The 18,629-nt window shown below is 45.2% G+C and overlaps 1 protein-coding gene across 17 annotated transcripts in view; it reads right to left on the reverse strand.

The window, feature by feature from the left end:
- Positions 1–18,629, reverse strand: part of UBR4 (ubiquitin protein ligase E3 component n-recognin 4) — a 1,862,787-nt gene that overhangs the window by 502,438 nt on the left and 1,341,720 nt on the right. For 9 of the 17 annotated variants that reach the window (XM_069240143.1, XM_069240142.1, XM_069240138.1 and 6 more), the window contains 5 exons: positions 3,424–3,531; positions 2,951–3,067; positions 2,106–2,315; positions 1,607–1,756; positions 898–1,125 (listed from right to left, as the gene is read on the reverse strand). In XM_069240143.1, coding sequence (XP_069096244.1) covers positions 898–1,125; positions 1,607–1,756; positions 2,106–2,315; positions 2,951–3,067; positions 3,424–3,531 — 813 coding nt within the window. Of the gene's footprint in view, positions 1–897; positions 1,126–1,606; positions 1,757–2,105; positions 2,316–2,950; positions 3,071–3,423; positions 3,532–18,629 lie in introns of all 17 variants that reach the window. The other 8 variants (XM_069240131.1, XM_069240141.1, XM_069240132.1 and 5 more) reach the window with 1 other exon arrangement.

Raw genomic sequence — 18,629 nt, forward strand, 5'->3', positions numbered from 1 at the left:
GGTAAATAAATAAATGGCATAAACCCACTGGATGAAGTTTCCCAAATACAGCAGGTAAGCCTTGTGATGGATCAACTGCAGATACAAAGATACCACTCTTATTGTGTTGCTTGATGCAGATTTTCAATAAGAGTTTAAAAGGCAAGTAGCATATGTATAGACAAATGCATCAGTGTTCATACAAGATAATCTTTTACACAGAATCACAACATTCCTTTTCATAGATTTGCTTCACTTGAATAATCCCTGACAGAAGTATCAAATGATAAGCATTGGACTATGAATACCCTTCAATTTCAAGAGTTCCAATTCAGATGCCTAATCATAGTGCTGGATAAACGTCAGGGCTTTCAAGCACAGGCTACTTTGAAAACCTATATTACTAGTAAAGGCATCTATCAGTCTACCTGGAGATTGTTTAACTAATCTTTGCCTGGCCCTTCCAATCAACTTCAACATACTATAACACTGGGTATCTTAATAGTGCTGTCCCTTTTCAAGTTTTAAGTAAAGGAAACATCTTCTGCAAACCAGCTCATAAAAATGTGCCTCCATGGTGAAAACTTGAAGCCAGTGAAAAACATTAGCATACAATCTAACATAAATCCAAAATAACCTTCGGTAAAGTGTAAACATAATTTTTTTAAATCAACCTTTCCTTACAGGACATAAGGGGGAAGAATAATTGCTAATCTTTCAGTGGGTGCTTGCTTATTTATGCACAAAAAACCTAATTTGAGTACATTTCACTTGAAGATTTGCATCTCTCCCACTCAACATACTTCAACAGATTAAAACAGTAAAGTATTGGACATTATTTCTGTTTCCTGACACCAATCGAATGTAAAGATAGTCTTGGTTTCCCTTCATTCTCTTTTCAACTCCATCACCTCTTACCAGATTGATGAGTGTGTCATATTGCAAAGCAGAGCCAGAGCTGGCTGTCACCACACCAGCACGCAGAAATATTCCCTGCTCCTCCAAGAGTTTCTTGATTCCTCGAACATGAGAATCCAAGGTGTGGAGGTCTCGTAGCTGCCGGTACTTCTCTTTTGAGCCACAGATAAAGAGCAGTAGTTTGCGAACTTGCCGGCGTACAAAAGGTGTCTGTTGTATCATCAAGTACTAGAAAGTCAAAGCAGATAAGATTGGTTAGTATCTTTAATTAGGATGACAGCCATCAATGAAAGAGATTAAAAACTATAGAATAGCACTAGTAGGCTGAGAGTTACAGATCCCCGAATTGAACGATGCAAGTATAGTGCTGTCACTGGCAATACTTCCACCAAAATATGACACAGTCTACCACCACTGGAAATACCTACTTTTTACAGATGAATTTGTCAGCCCTGGACAGAACTAATGATGGTAGAAAGAACCATTGCTGTGTGAAAACTAACAGCTGAAGATTAAAAAGGATACCTGGCCCACACACGGAAACGAGGAATACAGATTGAAATGAATTTCTATTGCTTTTCTAAAAAAGGCCACTACTGAGGCATTATTTCATGCCTCAGACTAGTTTAAGGGTATTCTAGCACTAAAGACAAGTTGCATTACACAATAATGCTCACCAATTATTTTTCATGGCAGTGACAACACCTACCTCAGAGAGGAAATAGAACCAAGAGTGGTCAAAGACAGGTGGTGGAATGCGGGAGTTGGTATCAGCAATCTTTTTGATCTGGTAAGGTAAGCGCAGCACCATTTCTGTCAGCAGCTGTGTGTAGGCTTCAAAGACATCAGCAGCATGGCCCTGAGGAGAAGAGTAAATCTGGATTCATAGGACAACCACTAACCAAGATTAAAGATGTGATTCTGCTACATAACCGTAAGTGAAAACCTTGCTTAAATCTTTCTACAGACTTATACGGTTTTGAATGTCTAATATTCAAGGTTCAAACAGTCAATGAAGTTGGTAAGGCCCCATATAATGACGTTACTATACAGAGATTGATTCTTATAGACAATAGCAGAAAAGGCTAGAAATGTATAACAAGTTTAGAAGCTATATATGTGCTGCACTACAATTTACCAACTAAACTGAATGAAAAAGAGTGCTGCACATCAAAGCAGTTAGCCTTGTTGGAGATACCTGGGCTCACCTTAACATACTGTCGCAGGAAGAAAGGACTCATGTCTGGAGGAGAAGCTGTAGTGTGGGGTTTCAGTAGCTGACTGGCTGGCACTGGCTCCTCATCACCCTGTTGGCCCTTCCAGTAATCCAGCAACGATTTCAGGACATGCAAGCAGTAATCTACAGCGCCAGAGTTCAACAACGCAGCTGCAGTGGCACTGGATATTAGTGAGGAAGACTGCAATGAAAATCACAGAGCTGAAAGTAACAAGACTGTTGGCTTCCACAGCAGTATAACTATTCACACAGTTGCTTTGAGCATTTGTGTTAGTATTCGACTTTGTGAAAGTAATATTTGGCTGCGCTATGACAATGCGAATATCTTGCAGCTGCACATCTAATTGACAATATATTGAAAGTTAATTATGCGGTAAAGCAATTCTGTACCCTGAACACTAATCTTACAGTAACAATGTAGAGGATTAACAACTGGAATGAGGAAGAGAGAAGCTCACTAACATATAGGTATCATTTTGGATCTCAAAACACATTTAAGTTGTAAATTACACAAGCAATGCTCTTTATGCACCACAGAGCTAAGCCTGTCAACACATGAATACCAAGATGTGGTTCTCACGATAGTGCTCTTCCCAAATTAAGACTAGGATAGACAGCAACATGTATATCGGAAGATTTGCAAAGCACAGTTAATATGATGGGCCTATGTTAAGTGCTTGTTAACCATTATGGGGGAAGCAATGTGCCCACTTAAGAAAGGGGAACATGTGTATGTAAACAGACAAATCCAAGCAAGCTGGACGCCCATGGCAAGTCTGGAAAATCACACAGAAGATGCAATGTGTCATACTATACCTCACAGGTGGAAGATTTGGATCCTGACTTGGTTCTCGACATAAAAACGCTGAGAAGTCTCATAACCACCAGATGCACCTCATTCAGAGCAGTTCGCTCATTCTTTTTTGCAACATCCTGCTAAGACAAATAAGTGCAATAATAATACATTAAAGTAGCCATGAGATGAGATGACAGAATAAAACACAAGAATTTAATCATGGGACTATTGCAAACCATGACCTACACAAAAAAGGATAAAACAGCAGTCAGGTGTCTGGATCCCACTCTCTTTAAATCATAAAATATAACATATTATTAGACCATCCTTCTTAGTGAGGGGATAGGCAAAGAATTTGAATACAGAACTTGGCCCACCATCCACCACACACAAAATAACTACAAAAATTAAAAAAACGTTACCCCTCAAGTTTCAGCAAAACATGTCACATTATCTAGAGCACACCACTGCCAGCAATCCCATTACTGTTCACCTTCTTGTCCATAGATAGCTCTGCAATCAATTGAGAAAGGAGATTATCAAGGGCTCCTTTATCCTTCTCATCATCCCCATCCAGATCTGTCGTCAGCATTAGAACAACCTAGGAAGAAATATTTGGTGTGAATAAGGTGTGAGTCACTGTTGAAGAACACCCTGAGATGTTACAGAGTATGGTCCTATCCAAGGGAAGCAAAGCCATTCAAAAGACAAAACAACAAAAGTATCATGGCTTTGCTGTAGATTATACAGTCAGAAGTTTCAGCAAAGAATTTCACTGCCTTTGTGAGGAATGTTGACAGTACAGGTAAGGGACATTAAACAGCCTAAAACACACACTCAAAGAATGTCAGGAAAGGAGACACCAACTAGTTGAGCACTTTGGATAATAACAGTACATTCTCTTATTATGGCTTCTTTCCACACACAGAATTGTCAGAGTTCTTTGATGTTGGGATTGCAGTTCTCTGGAACACAATTGCAGTTTGCTCCAAATGCTGCTTACAGTGAACACCACCTCACACCAAGGAAGGGTCTATAGCACCTTAAGCGCAAATGGCTACTTCTGCATTCAAACTGAGGTTGAAGCGGATTAGTAGTGGTTACTGTTAGCATTAGGACCCTCACAGATCTGAGGTCCAGAGTCCAGTGCAATAGATATCCAATATCCAACTTCTCTACTAAGGCATATTTTTCTTTGCAATGTGTTGAGACCCACCTCAATACCAGTCAGGGTACGCAGTGTAGAATGTTAATATGGCCCAACTATTAAACCACAAAATGAAATTGGGTCTGCACTATGTAACATTAACTAGTACCTATCAAACAACCCAAGCTGAGGCATGTAGCAAAGCAGTTGTATGGTCTCATCAAGCACAGAGCATTGTCCAATAGATATCACTAATAGCTGAGCTCCAAGCTTTTGGCGTCAATGTGAATGTTTTTAGCGATATGTTTGTGAGGTTGTGGATGTGCAATGTGTGTCTGTGTTCAAATGTGCTTGCTACTACTTTTAAGGGAGTGCCTGTGTGTTATGGGCGTATATTTGCGTAGTAATACTTACAGTCCTTTCTGTGGCACTATGGGGAAGATTAAGTGCCCTGATGGCAGCTAGTGTGTTGAGCTATGAATGTCAGAGCAAGAAGCGCCCCACTACCGTGTGTAGTGATGCAAATTCAAAACCAGCTGCAGACAAAATTCACTTCTCACTCAAATGGGAGGAGGAGAACTTAGCTCATAGAAGCTTTTACCATACTGCCCACATTAGGATGCCATCCCTTGAGGCACAATTCCACCATATGTGAGGAGTTCAAGCAGGCATGGATCTAGTTCTGAACTCTAGGGCTGCAATCAATCAACTACCAGTGCTTTACTGTCCTTCATAAGCCTCCCAGAGACTTGATGGAAGGGGTGGAGTTACGTGAGCAGAAAGTTGAATGAGCTATGAGTAACAGAGCCGAGCCGTGCTGACCTAGCAGGGTAGGGATCCTGAGCACTAGAACTAGACTCAAACATGCATGGCAAGCTGAGGGGAGGCGGCATATAGAGGCACGAGCTGGAAACAAAGAATGGTGCCAGTAAAAACAGTAGCGCTCACGAAAAACGCTGTTAAAGAAATAAAGTAGTCCCCAAACAATGCCTTAAAATGGCCACTGCTCATGTTTAGCAGTAATTGGTCACTGCTCTCAGGGAGTGCTAAACGCTGGAAGAGGCATGAAGCATGCATGCCATGGACATATGGGGAGAACGAATAATGGAGCAACAATGGAAATGGCAAATTGTAAGCCTATGGACGGGCCGACGGCAATAAAGTACATGCAACAGGTCTCTTTTCGAGACAGCGTATGCACGCTGTCTAGAGCAGAGATCTAAAAAGAAGTGTTCTGACAGAAAAGCGAATGCAACTCCGCTAAAGTCCTCTCCATTTCTGCCAACAAGAAGAAGCTTGACATCAGAGTTAGCTCTTCCTTCTGCTTCCAAAAATGCACCCATAATTCCTAAAATTGCTTTAAAGAGGTTCTTAAGAATAGTTTAAGAACTTACCAATTCCAACTCTTGCAAGTTCAATAAGTCTTTATATTTAGTTTCTACGTTTGAGATTATCCTTTCTTTCACCCACAAGAACTCATTTAAACCTACTGGTTTTTCTCTCACTTTTTCCCCATCCCTTAACTGTCATAACTTTTAGCCAGCTGAATCAATCCTTTCTAATTTGAGATCTATCCAAACTCACTCCCCTCTGACACCCCTGGCTAAATAGAGTGGTAGACCTGGTAGCAGAAACCATTAACTGTTGTGTGCAAAATTGCTCTAGAAATTAGTTTAGTTCTCCTTCTTCAAGGCAATAGAGAGAGTCTATCTCTAAAAGCCAAACGCATAGCCGTTCATCTACTAACACTGCTTCCTGATCCTGGGCCTCCACTCCCATGAAAGTCACCGAATTTGCCATCAACCTTCAACTCTATCATTCTGATTTGCAGATTCCCTTCTCAAGCACTGGTTGGTTTTGATGTAAATGCTGCCTGTTTCTTTAGATAATCTTTGTATAATTCTGGGAGATAGTGTTAACCACCCTAATAAGCCATGGCTTCTTAGAAGGTTCTGACACAGTCTCCCGCTCTGTTCGATTGTTTAGACTGAAGAATACAGGGATGGAGAAGAACAAGCTAATTAACGCATCTTCTGGTAAAGACTATCTAATCACAGATTCCTTGCCTTGTGAATTTCCCTAGGTACCAGAGTGGATCCAGAAATGTTGGTAGCAATTCCCTTCCAGGTCGACAGATGGGGTTGTGCAGCTCCGCATCAGGTATATCCCGCCTCAGACAACATTGGAGCCCATCTATCTATTCCAGCTCAGGGCGCTGTCATTTTATTTGTGCTCCTCATAGGCACCGACGGACACAGAGCCACTGTAATCAGAATATAGCAGTATGGTGACTTACAGGTTGGAATTATTTTAGTGGACTACATGAGTCCATTCCACAGTACGGGGAGGAGGGTGGGTCGCTGAGGAATTTGTGGTTAGACGCGCCACCAGAAATGGTGATACCAAAAGTAGGTAAACTGTTCTTTGGAACTTCTATCCACAGATACCTCAACTTGTGAATCAATACCAAAGTAGTGACTCACCAGGAGGAGAGTCTGTGGAGTGTCTCTGACCAGTAAACCCTGTATAACAAATTGAGAAAAGTGCCTATCCTACCAGACATGGCTATTTAGGCAGTAGTGCTTCGTGAACGTGTGGAGGGACGCCCACGTCGTCACCTAACAGATGTCAAATACGGTCACCCCACATGGAAGCAACCTTCCCTCTGGCTGAATGTGCTGGCAAAGCCTTGTGTGGGCTGTTTTCTGGTTCTCCTAAACCAGTGACTACCAATTTAGCCAAGAAGAAGGATGTACAAGGTGGTTTTGATGCCAATGCCTGAAGTTCACTCACTCGCCTAGCCGATGTTATGGCAATGAAGAATGCTTATTTTGAAGGTAAGTAGGCACAGAGGACATCTGTGCATTGGTTTTCAGGGAGTGCACATCAGGTAAGAGCACCAAATTATGGTCACATTACAGCATCCCAAATAGTGTAAGCTGGAACGTGGATCAGGCCCTTCTAAAAACACATTACAACAGGTGACTTGAAGAGGGATGACTAATCATGTAAACGTAAGAATACAGACAGGTAACAGTGAACTGTTGCCACAGCAAGGCTTTGCAGGGATAAAGACAAACTGGGAGGACATCTGATAATTGTGCATTCAGGGATGGTATGTGTTACAAGGAACATACAAAAGGTGATGGGAGGAATGCTTGTAATTAGTCTAACCAATGGCCTACCCAGACATGTGTCCTGTGCTCACCGCACCACTGGAACTGTCTTACCTGACTGTTGAGCCCTAAAAAGGGCAATATGGGACCTGGGTTGTTTGTGTTCTGGTTCAGAGAGGACTTGACCTGTTCCCTTCAGGGCAGGGTCAAGACTCGTTGGAATATGAGTGGGTCTAAACTTAGGTGGGAAGGTGGGTGAAAAAAGCTGGATTTGGATGCAGCCCAAAGCAACTGCCAGTGACAGAGATCACTTTAAGCATTTCATCCATCACCTTATTTTTGATGCCCTAAGTTTAATGGGTATGTCCAGATGTGAGTCCTGCTCTCACCGTATCACAACCTGGCTGATAATCCTTAACAAGGGTGAAACCAGCCCTGGGTTGCTTGTGTTCTGGGTGTACCTGACTGGCAGCATTGGCTGGACTGTTCCCACTGGCCTGAGTCACAACTTGTTTGCATGATGCGGCTTCCAAAATGAGGCAGCATGGCGGATGAAAAAAAGATGAATTAAGATGCAGCCTGAGAGATTGCTAGTGGCTGAGATTAATTCAAGCATTCCATACATCATCTTGTTTTTGATGACGAGAGTGTGGCAGGTACGCTCAGATGTGGTCCTGTGCTCGCTGTGGCACTAGAAACAAGCTACACCTGACTGAAATCCCTAAAAAGGGCAGAACCAGACCTGGATTGCTTGTGTTCTGGTTCAGGGAAGACCTGGCCTGGCAGTTCAGGCTGAACTGTTACCTGTTTAGCAGGCTCAGGACAGGTTTGCATATGGCTGTAGCCAAACTGAAGGTGCATAGTGGGTGAAAAATAATAGACTGAGATATCGCCTGAACGACTGCCAGCGACTGGGATAAATTCAGGTATTCCATCCACCACCTTCATTTTGATGTCCTATATCAAGAGGAACACCAGGCAATAACATTTCCCAAAGTACTGAGTGAACAGATTTGATAGATGGATGCCTGGTTGACAGGATAACAACAAGGACAGTCAAAGGATGCCAATGGTCACAACTCAATCTACAAAGGTGGAGGTTGTGCAGGCTCAAGTGCAAGACTAACCCTGCTGATGTGATAGATGGACCTCCTGATGAGGCAACTGAATTAGTGGACGTGCTCATGGTCAGACGTTCCAGGTAATCCACACTTCTTGCTTAGTTCAAAGCCACCACAGTGACTTGGACCTAGACTTTCCTGATCATTTCCAGCGCCTGGGCAGCAGGAGTAGGGGTGAAAAGCTGTACACAAGTCCTGATCCCCAATCCCCACTCTCCACTGCTGGCATGAGGTGTCTGCGGGGGAAGACAGTCTTGTGAACTCCAGAATGCAAAAGTCATGACACTTTACATTCTCTGTGGTGGTGAATAGATCGATATACAGTCCTCCTTGCTGGATGACGCCCTGTGCCACCTCAGTGTCCAAATTTCTTCATCAGCTCATAAATTACAGAAACTTTAAACAATATAATTGACCCAGCAATTTGTTAAATTCCAAATGTTCAGATTGCGCAAATGATTTAAAAAAAAACAATTGTTCAAATAGATTTCCCAATGTTACATCAATAGCACTTGTTCTCCTAATAGCCTTTGTTATCCTAATAAAGCCACATCCACGTTCCCAATAAGCACCTTAAATGGGTTGCCACCCTTCCTTAAGGTGTCCTCTGGAGTTCTGTCAGCATTCAAACCAGTCTCAACTGAGTGTAATGTTTCTATCCACCAAGTTTCTCTTAATCTAAGTTGATGTTCTGTATCTCTCCCTCTCTGGTGTATTTTTATATGATCAATGCCTATAACCTTCAAATTGAACAAACTACTGTCTGAATGACATTCTTTAAAGTGTTTTCCAAGAGGCGACTGCTCATCTTGTTTCCGTATCATAGACAAATTTTCTTTAATCCAACATACTGCCTTATGCATAAACAAATTATCACAAATACAAAATGTGGTATTTACCACTGATAAAGGAGGACATTCGAAAGCTTCTCTTTTTGGCAAATCTCGAGTTTTATCAACAATAAATAAACAATACCCACAGTTTTGACATTGAACCCCTTTGGGTTGTCTCTTAAGCCAAGTATAAGCTCTCTAAGGTGGAATCAAAGGTGAATTAAATGACATGAAATGATTTCCGTTTCTGTACTTTAAGGAGGGAGCATGGTTATTAGCACATGATGGGGAAATGTAAAATAAAGGTCGTGTTTTAATCCATTAGGGGTGGATTGTGAATGAAATTTTGGTTTCAACAACAATACTATGTTCTTACAGATGTTCTAATGTGAGAGTAAGATCATATATGCAATATCGTTGGAAATATGATCTTTTTGTTTTGTGTAAATTTTTGTTGTCAGCTCCAAAGAATCGGCATTCATCGCCACGAAACACGTGTTGGCTGGAAGTCCTTGGTTTGAAGCATCTAATCACAATTGCAATTTTTCAAAGAAAGCTGGAAACACTGGTGTAGGAAGTTGGCTCTGTACATACTATTTCAAAGTAAGAAATAGTGTGCACAGAGTGCCAGGGTTCCCCTTAGAGGTAAGATAGTGGCAAAAAGAGATAATTCTAATGCTCTATTTTGTGGTAGTGTGGTCGAGCAGTAGGCTTATCAAAGGAGTAGAGTTAAGCATTTGTTGTACACACACAGGCAATAAATGTGGAACACACACTCAGAGACAATTCCAGGCCAATAGGTTTTTATATAGAACAATATATTTTCTTAGTTTATTTAAACAACCACAATTTCAAGATTTACATTAAACACTTCAAATGCAAGGTCCTTCACTTAGATACTTTAGGAACTTTGAATAAAAGCAATATCATATACAGTCTTAGTAAAAATGGCAATAAGCTATTTTCAAAGTGGACACGGTGCAAAAATCAACAGTTCCTGGGGGAGGTAAGTAAAGGTTAGATTAGGAGGTAAGTAAAACACTTACAAGTCTCAGTTCTGGGGCATAGGCTGCCCACCGTTGGGGGTTCAAGGGAATCCCAAAGTTACCACACCAGTAGCTTAGGGCCGGTCAGTTGCAGAGGTTAAAGAGGTGCCCGAAACACATAGGCGCCTATGGAGAATAGGGGGTTCCGGGTGCAGTCCGCCAGCAGGTAAGTACCTGCGTCCTTGGGGGCAGACCAGGGGGGTTTTGTAGAGCACTGGGGGGACACTGGGGGGACACAAGTAGGCACACAAAACACACCCTCAGCAGCACAGGGACAGCCGGGTGCAGTGTGCAAAGCAGGAGTCGGGTTTTAGATAGGAAACAATGGTGGGACCCCGGGGGTCACTCTAGCGGTGCAGGCAGGCACATGGGGCTTCTCGGGACAGCTACCACCTGGGCTAGGCAGAGGGTCGCCTGGGGGTCACTCCTGCGCTGAAGCCCGGTTCCTTCAGGTCATTGGGGCTGTGGGTGCAGTGCTGGTTCCAGGCGTCGGGTACCTTGTTACAGGCAGTCTCGGTCAGGGGGAGCCTCTGGATTCTCTCTGCAGGCGTTGCTGTGGGGGCCCAAGGGGGTAGTCTCTGGTTACTCACGGGCTCGCAGTCACCGGAGTGCCCTCCCTGAGGTGTTTGTTCTCTGGATCACGTGCCGGGGGCGTCGGTGCAGAGTGTGAAGTCTCACGCTTCCGGCAGGAAACGTGCATTCTTTGAAAGTTCCTTCTTTGTTGCAAAGAAGTAGCTGATTTTTAACAGGGCCGCTGTTCACGGGAGTTTCTTGGTCCTTTAGTCCAGGGGAGTCCTTTGAGGCTTCAGAGGTCGCTGATCCCTGTCGGATGTGTCGCTGGAGCAGGTTTTCGAAGTTGTAGATAGGCTGGTAGGGCTGGGGCCAAAGCAGTTGTCGTCTTCCTCCTTCTCTGCAGGCTTGTAGGTCAGCAGTACTGGTTTCTTCAGGTTGCAGGAATCTAGTTTCCCAGGTTCTGGGGAGCCCCTAAATACTGAATTTAGGGGTGTGTTTAGGTCTGGGAGGGCAGTAGCCAATGGCTACTGTCCTTGAGGGTGGCTACACCCTCTTTGTGCCTCCTCCCTGTGGGGGGGTTGCACATCCCTTATCCTATTGGGGGAATTCTCAAAAATCAAGATGGAGGATTTCTAAAGGCAGGGGTCACCTCAGCTCAGGGCACCTTGGGGGCTGTATTGACTGGTGGGTGACGACTCCTTGTTTTTCTCATTATCTTCCCTGGACTTGCCGCCAAAAGTGGGGACCGTGTCCAGGGGGTGCGCATCTCCACTAGCTGGAGTGCCCTGGGGCATTGTAACATGAAGCTTGAGCCTTTGAGGCTCACTGCTACGTGTTACAGTTCCTGCAGGGCGGAGGTGTTAAGCATCTCCACCCAATGCAGGCTTTGTTTCTTGCCTCAGAGAGCACAAAGGCTCTCACCCCAGGGGGTCAGAAACTCGCCTCTCAGCAGCAGGCTGGCACAGACCAGTCAGTCCTGCACTGACGGATTGGGTTAAATACAGGGGGCATCTCCAAGACGCCCTCTGTGTGCATTTTTTAATAAAACCAACACTGGCATAAGTGTGGGTTTATTATTCTGAGAAGTTTGATATCAAACTTCCCAGTATTCAGTGTAGCCATTATGGCGCTGTGGAGTTCGTTTTGACAAACTCCCAGACCATATATGGCTACCCTGCACTTACAATGTCTAAGGTTTTGCTTAGACACTGTAGGGGCATAATGCTCATGCACATATGCCCTCACCTGTGGTATAGTGCACCCTGCCTTAGGGCTGTAAGACCGGCTGGAGGGGTGACTTACCTATGCCACAGGCAGTATTTTGTGGGCATGGCATCCTGAGGGGGGTGCCATGTCGACTTTGTCTTTTCCTCCTCCCAACACGCACAATCTACAATGGCAGTGTGCATGTGTTAGGTGAGGGATCCCTTAGGGTGGCACAACCTATGCTGCAGCCCTTAGGGACCTTCCCTGATCACAGGGCCCTTGGTACCACTGGTACGTTTTTACAAGGGACTTATCTGTGTGCTAGGGGTGTGCCAATTGTGGAAACCATGGTACATTTTAGGTGAAAGAACACTGGTGCTGGGGCCTGGTTAGCAGGGTCCCAACACACTTCTCAGTCAAGTCAGTATCAGACAAAAAGTGGTGGGGGATTTGGGGGGGGAGTGGGGGGTAACTGCAACAGTGAGCCATTTTCTTACAACTGGGGAAATACTTCTTGTGTACTCTGAACAAGTATTATTGATGTAACATTGTGAAATCTGTTTGTGCTCTATGAACATTTGGAGTTAAAAAAGTGGTTGGATCAATTAAACTGTTTAGAATTTCTGTAATTTATGAGCTTATGAAGAAATGTTGATGGTTGAGTTCCCTACGAATCTTAAGTGTATTGTGTTTGTATCAACTGAGTGAGTGGCAGTTAAGTAGGGTAGTTAGCGCGGAGCAATTTCTATCTTGCGTAGAAGTTTTTAGTGTAATCGCCATTTATAATCCATTAGGTAATGTTGGCTGAGTTTGTCTGCCATGGCATTCAAAGATCTGTGTCTAGGGAGATAACCCAAGGGTTCAGCCACTTCCAGAGGTGAAGAGCTTCCTAGCATAAGGCCCATGAACATGTGTTACAATATCACATGGCACCTAAGTTGTCCGTGAGGACCGTACCCTCTTTCTTTTGATGAACAGAAGGACTGCCTTTCAGTGCTAAAGGAATAGCTTGCAAATTGTGGAGGAATATAACTGCCGGAGGGCACAGCCCTTTTATCTCCACCTCTCCCAGATGATCTCCCCAACACAGTAATGATGCATCTGTCACAACTGTTAATTCTGGGGGGGTTACGGAGAGGGGTCTGCTGCTGGTCCAATTGTGGTTGAACAGTCACTACTGCAGGTCTTTTGCAGTCTCTTCAGATGCCTGGATGGAATATGACAGATTTCTTCGGGGCTGAGCCCACTGAGACTCCAGATGCTACAGTAAAGCATAAATGTTCGACCTGGTGTGGCCACAAGCTGGATGCAGGAGGCCCAAAGGCCTGGCAGCCTCAGAATTCCTCTTACTGAGACCTACGCTGCAGGCTGAAACATCAGAATCGTAGACCTAATGTCCTGGATTCATTGGGGTGGAGGGGTGAAGAGCACCATATTACAGGACTCTGATGAAGGGGAGCCACTGAAGGAGTCAAGTGTGACTGGCACACTGATCCAGAAATCCAATGATATCAACAGGTCGGCTGTCACCTGGAGAAGGAGTGACTGTTTGAGGGGAGCCCGCCTTAAGTAGCCAGCTGTCGATGTATGGGAAGACTGGTATTCCCAGCAACCCAGATTGGCAGCAACTACCACAGTCACTTTTGAGATCACCTGAGGTGCACTGTAAACTGAAAGTGTTTGTGGCCTTCCTAAAACTACAGGTAGCGGCTGTGGGACTGCAGGACATGGATGTGGTAGTGTGCTTCCTGCAGATCCAACACAATCATCCCATCTCCTGGATCCAAGGTAGCCAAAACTCGGGACAGGGTGAGCATTTTGAAATTGCCCTTTCTGAGGAAGTTCAGAGGGCAAATGCCTAGGATGGGACAGTGGACTCCATTGTCCTTCAGCACCAAAAAGTAAATGGAAGAACAACCAGACATCTGAAACTGGCATCCTCTCTATTGCTCCCTTGTCCAAGAGAGCCTGAACCTCATCTTGCAGAATGGACAAGCGATCCACCAGGAGATATGGTTTAAAGGGCATGCTCGAAGGGGTGGGGAGAAAGGGGAAAGTGCATGCATTTAGAACAATTTGTATTACCCATTAGTCCGATGTGATACTCTGCCACCTGTGGCAGTAAAAGGTGATCCACCCGGTCGCCTACTACTAGGCGACCGGGTGGTGCGGAGGGCAACTTAAAATGTGTTTTTTCAGCAGCTGAAGAAGGAGGAGGCAGGGGATTGGGTAGATTGTTGCTGCTGGGGACCTAGACACTGGCAGATGGAATCCCAATCTCTACTGCAAAAGGCCTGGGAGGTCTCCTTTTGCTGAGGCAAAGTTTGTCGTGGCCTCTGCTGAAACCCACTTATGAAGCCACAAAAGGGGAGAAACTGTGAGTGGAAATACCACAAAGTTGGTGCCAGTCTGAGAATATACACTCTTGCTTGGTCTCCTTAAAACACTCCAGGATTGAGTCCACCTTGTCCAGAAGAGATGGGAGCCACTGATTGGCATGGCCAACAGGGAGGGATTGTTGGACAATGCTGGAAAACCCAGTATGGCAAATCCAAGCTTGTCAACAAAGCAACACACTGGAACCGACTTCCCTATCTAAGCAGTCAGTAGTGTGCAGTGTCACTGACTAACAAGTTACTTACCTTCAGTAATGCCTTATTTGTTAGGAACTCCATCTAGTAGCACACTGCATATCTTAGAAGACTGCCCAGACACCCACCTGGATCTGAAATCAGTTTTGTAACCAGTATCCCTGCACACCAGTAGGTGGTGCCATTTGGCTCTGGTGGCATTGTCAGCACCGGAAGTGAGACATGGTCACCCCCACTTTTTGCTCAATGGTACTGTGGCTTTTGACTGAGGTGCAATGGGTTCCTGCTAAACAGGTCCCCAGTACCAGTGCTTTTTCCCTAAAAGTAGTAAAATGCCTAATTACATTCAAATGGCGTACACTTCAATACCACTGAAAGTCCCTAGTAAAATGGCACCCTTGGTACTTAGGGCCTGGATACTGAAGAGGGTTTCTAAGGGCTGCAAGCATGTATTGTGCCACCTTCAGAGACCCACTTAAAAAGTGCAGCCATCGTAGACTCTGCGTCATGGGGCAAGCCAAGAGAGAAAACCCAACATGGCACACAAACTGAGCGCCATACAACCCCCCACCCCTCCACTGCATTTAGGAATATGTAAGTCAACCCCTACAGCAGGCCTTAGAGCCCTAAGGCAGAGTGCATTATACTTGAAGAGGGGTCAGATATGCCCCTGTACTGTCTAGTTTGATTACTAGATATTACAAGTGAACAGGGAAGCCATCTTAAGATATGTAATGGAGACTCATCATTACGAGTTACCTGGCTACATAGTGTATTCACTGAAACCTAGGGTGTTTGGTATCAAACACATCACCTTAATAAATCCAGCCTGATGCCAGGCATGCATTCAGAAACACCTTAGAGGTGCCCCCTGAAACCTACTAGCCCATAGTGTGCGGGTTTATTGTCTCCACCAGCCTGCAACAACAGACGAGTTTCTGACCATCTGGCTAAGAGAGCCCATGCTATCAGAAGCCAGAAAAAGTCTGCGCCAAAGGAAGGTGATATGATTTAGCATATCAGAGCCAGGGGCTTCAAAGCCTCTGTTATGCAACCCAGACTTCCCCCAGACCTGGGCGATGCCACCCCCTTCTCTATGTCACTCCTTGCCCAAAGGCCCATTTGGCACCAGGACAGGTGGGAAATTAGTTACTCATGAGGTGTGTTCATCTTTTGGCTAGTCACACCGCTAAAGTGGGCTACCCAAAACGGACACTCGAGGAGGGGTTCTACCATCTGTTGTATACTTGGGCCACCTTTTGGGTGGAGACAGAGTTCAAACTTTAACAATCCAAGATCCAGACAATTCTGGACTGAGAGGTTCCAAAACATAGACCCAAGTAAGTGCTTTCCTTGGCTTGACTGGGTACTACAGGAGGTTTGTGAAGGGGTATGGCACTATTGTGGCAACCCTCACTGGACTCGCCTCCAAGAATCAACCAAAAAAAGTGAACTGGACAGTAAGTTGTCAAAAGGCCTTTGACACCCTGAAGGAAGCACTCTGGTCAGCATCCATTCTAAAAGCTCCATATTATATAGAACAGTTCATGTGCAGACAGATGCCTCAGCATGAGATAGGAGCGGTCCTATTACACAGCAGTGATGATAGCCAGGACCAACCTTTTGCTTTAACTAGTAGGAGATTACTACCCAGTAAACAGCGTTGGCGTTTCATTGAGAGGGAAGCCTTTGCTGTGGTCGGATACCATAATTGTTTGTGGTTGTTTTGAACAGTGAAGTGAGTACCAGGCTTCTCAAGTGGCTGATGCAAATGAAGGGTGAGCAATCCTAAACTGCTGAGGTGGTCTACCACCCCAAAGGGTATGGACTTTACAGTGGAACACAGACTGACCATGCCAATGCAGATGGCCTTTCCCGGTTTTTAAGCTTACACAATGAAGACTCTCTTGGGACAGATTAGTTTCAATGCCTTTCGTTTGAGGGGCGGGTTGTGTAGGAAAGTACCCCTTTTTGACATGGTCACCCCTACTTTTTGCACACTGGTATCAAGGTGCACTGGGGTCCCCAACAAACAGGTCCCCACTGTCAGTGCTCTTTCCCTAAAACAGGTAAAAATGTGTACAATTGGCACACACTCCTATACCTCTGTAAGTCTCATTGTGTGCTATGTTCCACTCACTGCATCTAAATATATATGTCACCCCTAAAGCAGGCCTTAGAGCCCTAATGCAGGTTGCATTATATATTATATGAGGACATAGCTGCATGAGCAGATAGGGCCGAGATGTCTAGCTCGATTACTGGATATTGCAAGTGAACAGGGAAGCCATCTTAAGATACATACTGGATGCACAATGTCTACTTAGTGGCTTCACTGAAGCCTATGGTGTTTGGTATCAAACAGCCTGTCTGTATAAATCAAGACTGATTCTAGCCTTGGATTTATTATGGCATGCACCTAAATGGCACCTTAGAGGTGTTACCTGAAACCTACTAGCATCTTAGTGTGCTGCCCGACTGGTTTGACCAGCGTGCCACAACAGACATGTTTCTGAGCACCAGGAGATGACCGCCTGCGCTCTCCGAGACCAAAAACAATGCCTGCTCTGGAGGAAGGTGTGATTATCTACTCCAGCATTATGGCTAGTAAATCTGGTGCCTTTGGCTTGCGACCCAGACTTCCCTAGACCTGGGAGTTGCCACACCCCTGACCTGAGGCCCACTTAGCACCAGGCCAGGTGGGAAAATTAGTTAGGCAATGGGTGTGTTCCACCTTTGGGCTAGCCGCACCCCTATGGTGGGCTACCCAAAGTAGACACCCAAGGAAGGGTTCCACCATATTGATTTTGGAACTAGGAATTCTGGGACAGGGTTAGGTCCACTTCCCACATAATGTGGTCATATAGAGGGTATAGTCATCCCAAGGGTAAGTAGCCAATTGGCTACTACTCTACACTCTCCGAAAATGCACCTAGGTTGAATATTTAGGTGGCCCCCTGACACCAGAAGAACAGGTTCTTCTGACCCAAGAAGAAAAGGATAAAGAAGAGCTGAAGTAACAAGAACTGTGATGCACTTTTGGTGTGAAATCCTGCCTACCTACCTGCTTCTGATCAGACAATCGCAATATCCAGACTTGTTCTACAGCTGTGGGGACTCCAAAAGCCTTGGTGGTTCTCCAGCACTTCACCAGCCCGTCAGCATCTCTCTTGGAGTGGAGGATCCACTTACCTGCTTCCTGCAGGCACCAACCACAACGTCCAGCTCACCTCCCTGCCGACTGCCACGCCCACTGACTCAGCAGCCACTCAGGAGGAGGTCAACATGCTCTAAGAGGCCAGTCTCGTCTCCCCCCCCAAGAGAGACGACAACAGGATCAACCGGAGCCAAGCAGCACCAATACCTGAGGTGCCAAGACCCTTGCAACTACCAAATCTTGAAGTCCAATTCACATTCCAACATTGCATCAGAAGTACAGCGGTCGAAGGAAGTCGGCTTCACAGAGGACATAATCTGGAGTCATCCAGCTGCACTGTTTTGTCCCCCTTCTGGCAGGTCCCCCAACGAACTTTGGATGTCTTGACGCAGAAGTCCCGACGACAAAGACCCGCTGCACCCGAGCACCCTGGCTCAGGTCCATGACAATGGTGTTCTTAACTCCCAGGGCCCCCACCGACCAACCCCTCCGCCCCCCATTGAGAGCTCCAAGACTGGTTCCTAACCCCCCCCCCCACGCTCTCTTTCGAGGTCCCCCACCCCATCCTCATCACCAACTGCGGTGCCCAGGGCACCAGACTCCACTAGCAACACTGCACCAGACACCCAAGGGTAGGTAAAACCGTAGTATTGGTCTGCTTGCCACTTTGCATCCCTAGTATCCTACAATCTACAGAACTGATTGCAAGGACCCCTGTGCAGTAAAAGTACTTTCAAACCTTTACAGCATAAAAGCACATTTGAGTAAGTGCTACTTCCTATGCTAAAACTATACAAATTGCAAAAGTACTTATTCTTCATGAAAGTATTTCGGAGCTGAAACATAAATAAAGTAATTATCTTTCTAAACATTGGTCTTGAGTTCCTTCTTGAGTGTGTGTATCGTTTGACTGTTAACAAATGCTTAGTACTACCCTCTGATATGCCCAAGTGCTCGCCCACAGAACCA

The sequence above is a fragment of the Pleurodeles waltl genome, chromosome 6 (genome assembly GCF_031143425.1).
Source record: "Pleurodeles waltl isolate 20211129_DDA chromosome 6, aPleWal1.hap1.20221129, whole genome shotgun sequence".
NCBI lineage: Eukaryota > Metazoa > Chordata > Amphibia > Caudata > Salamandridae > Pleurodeles > Pleurodeles waltl.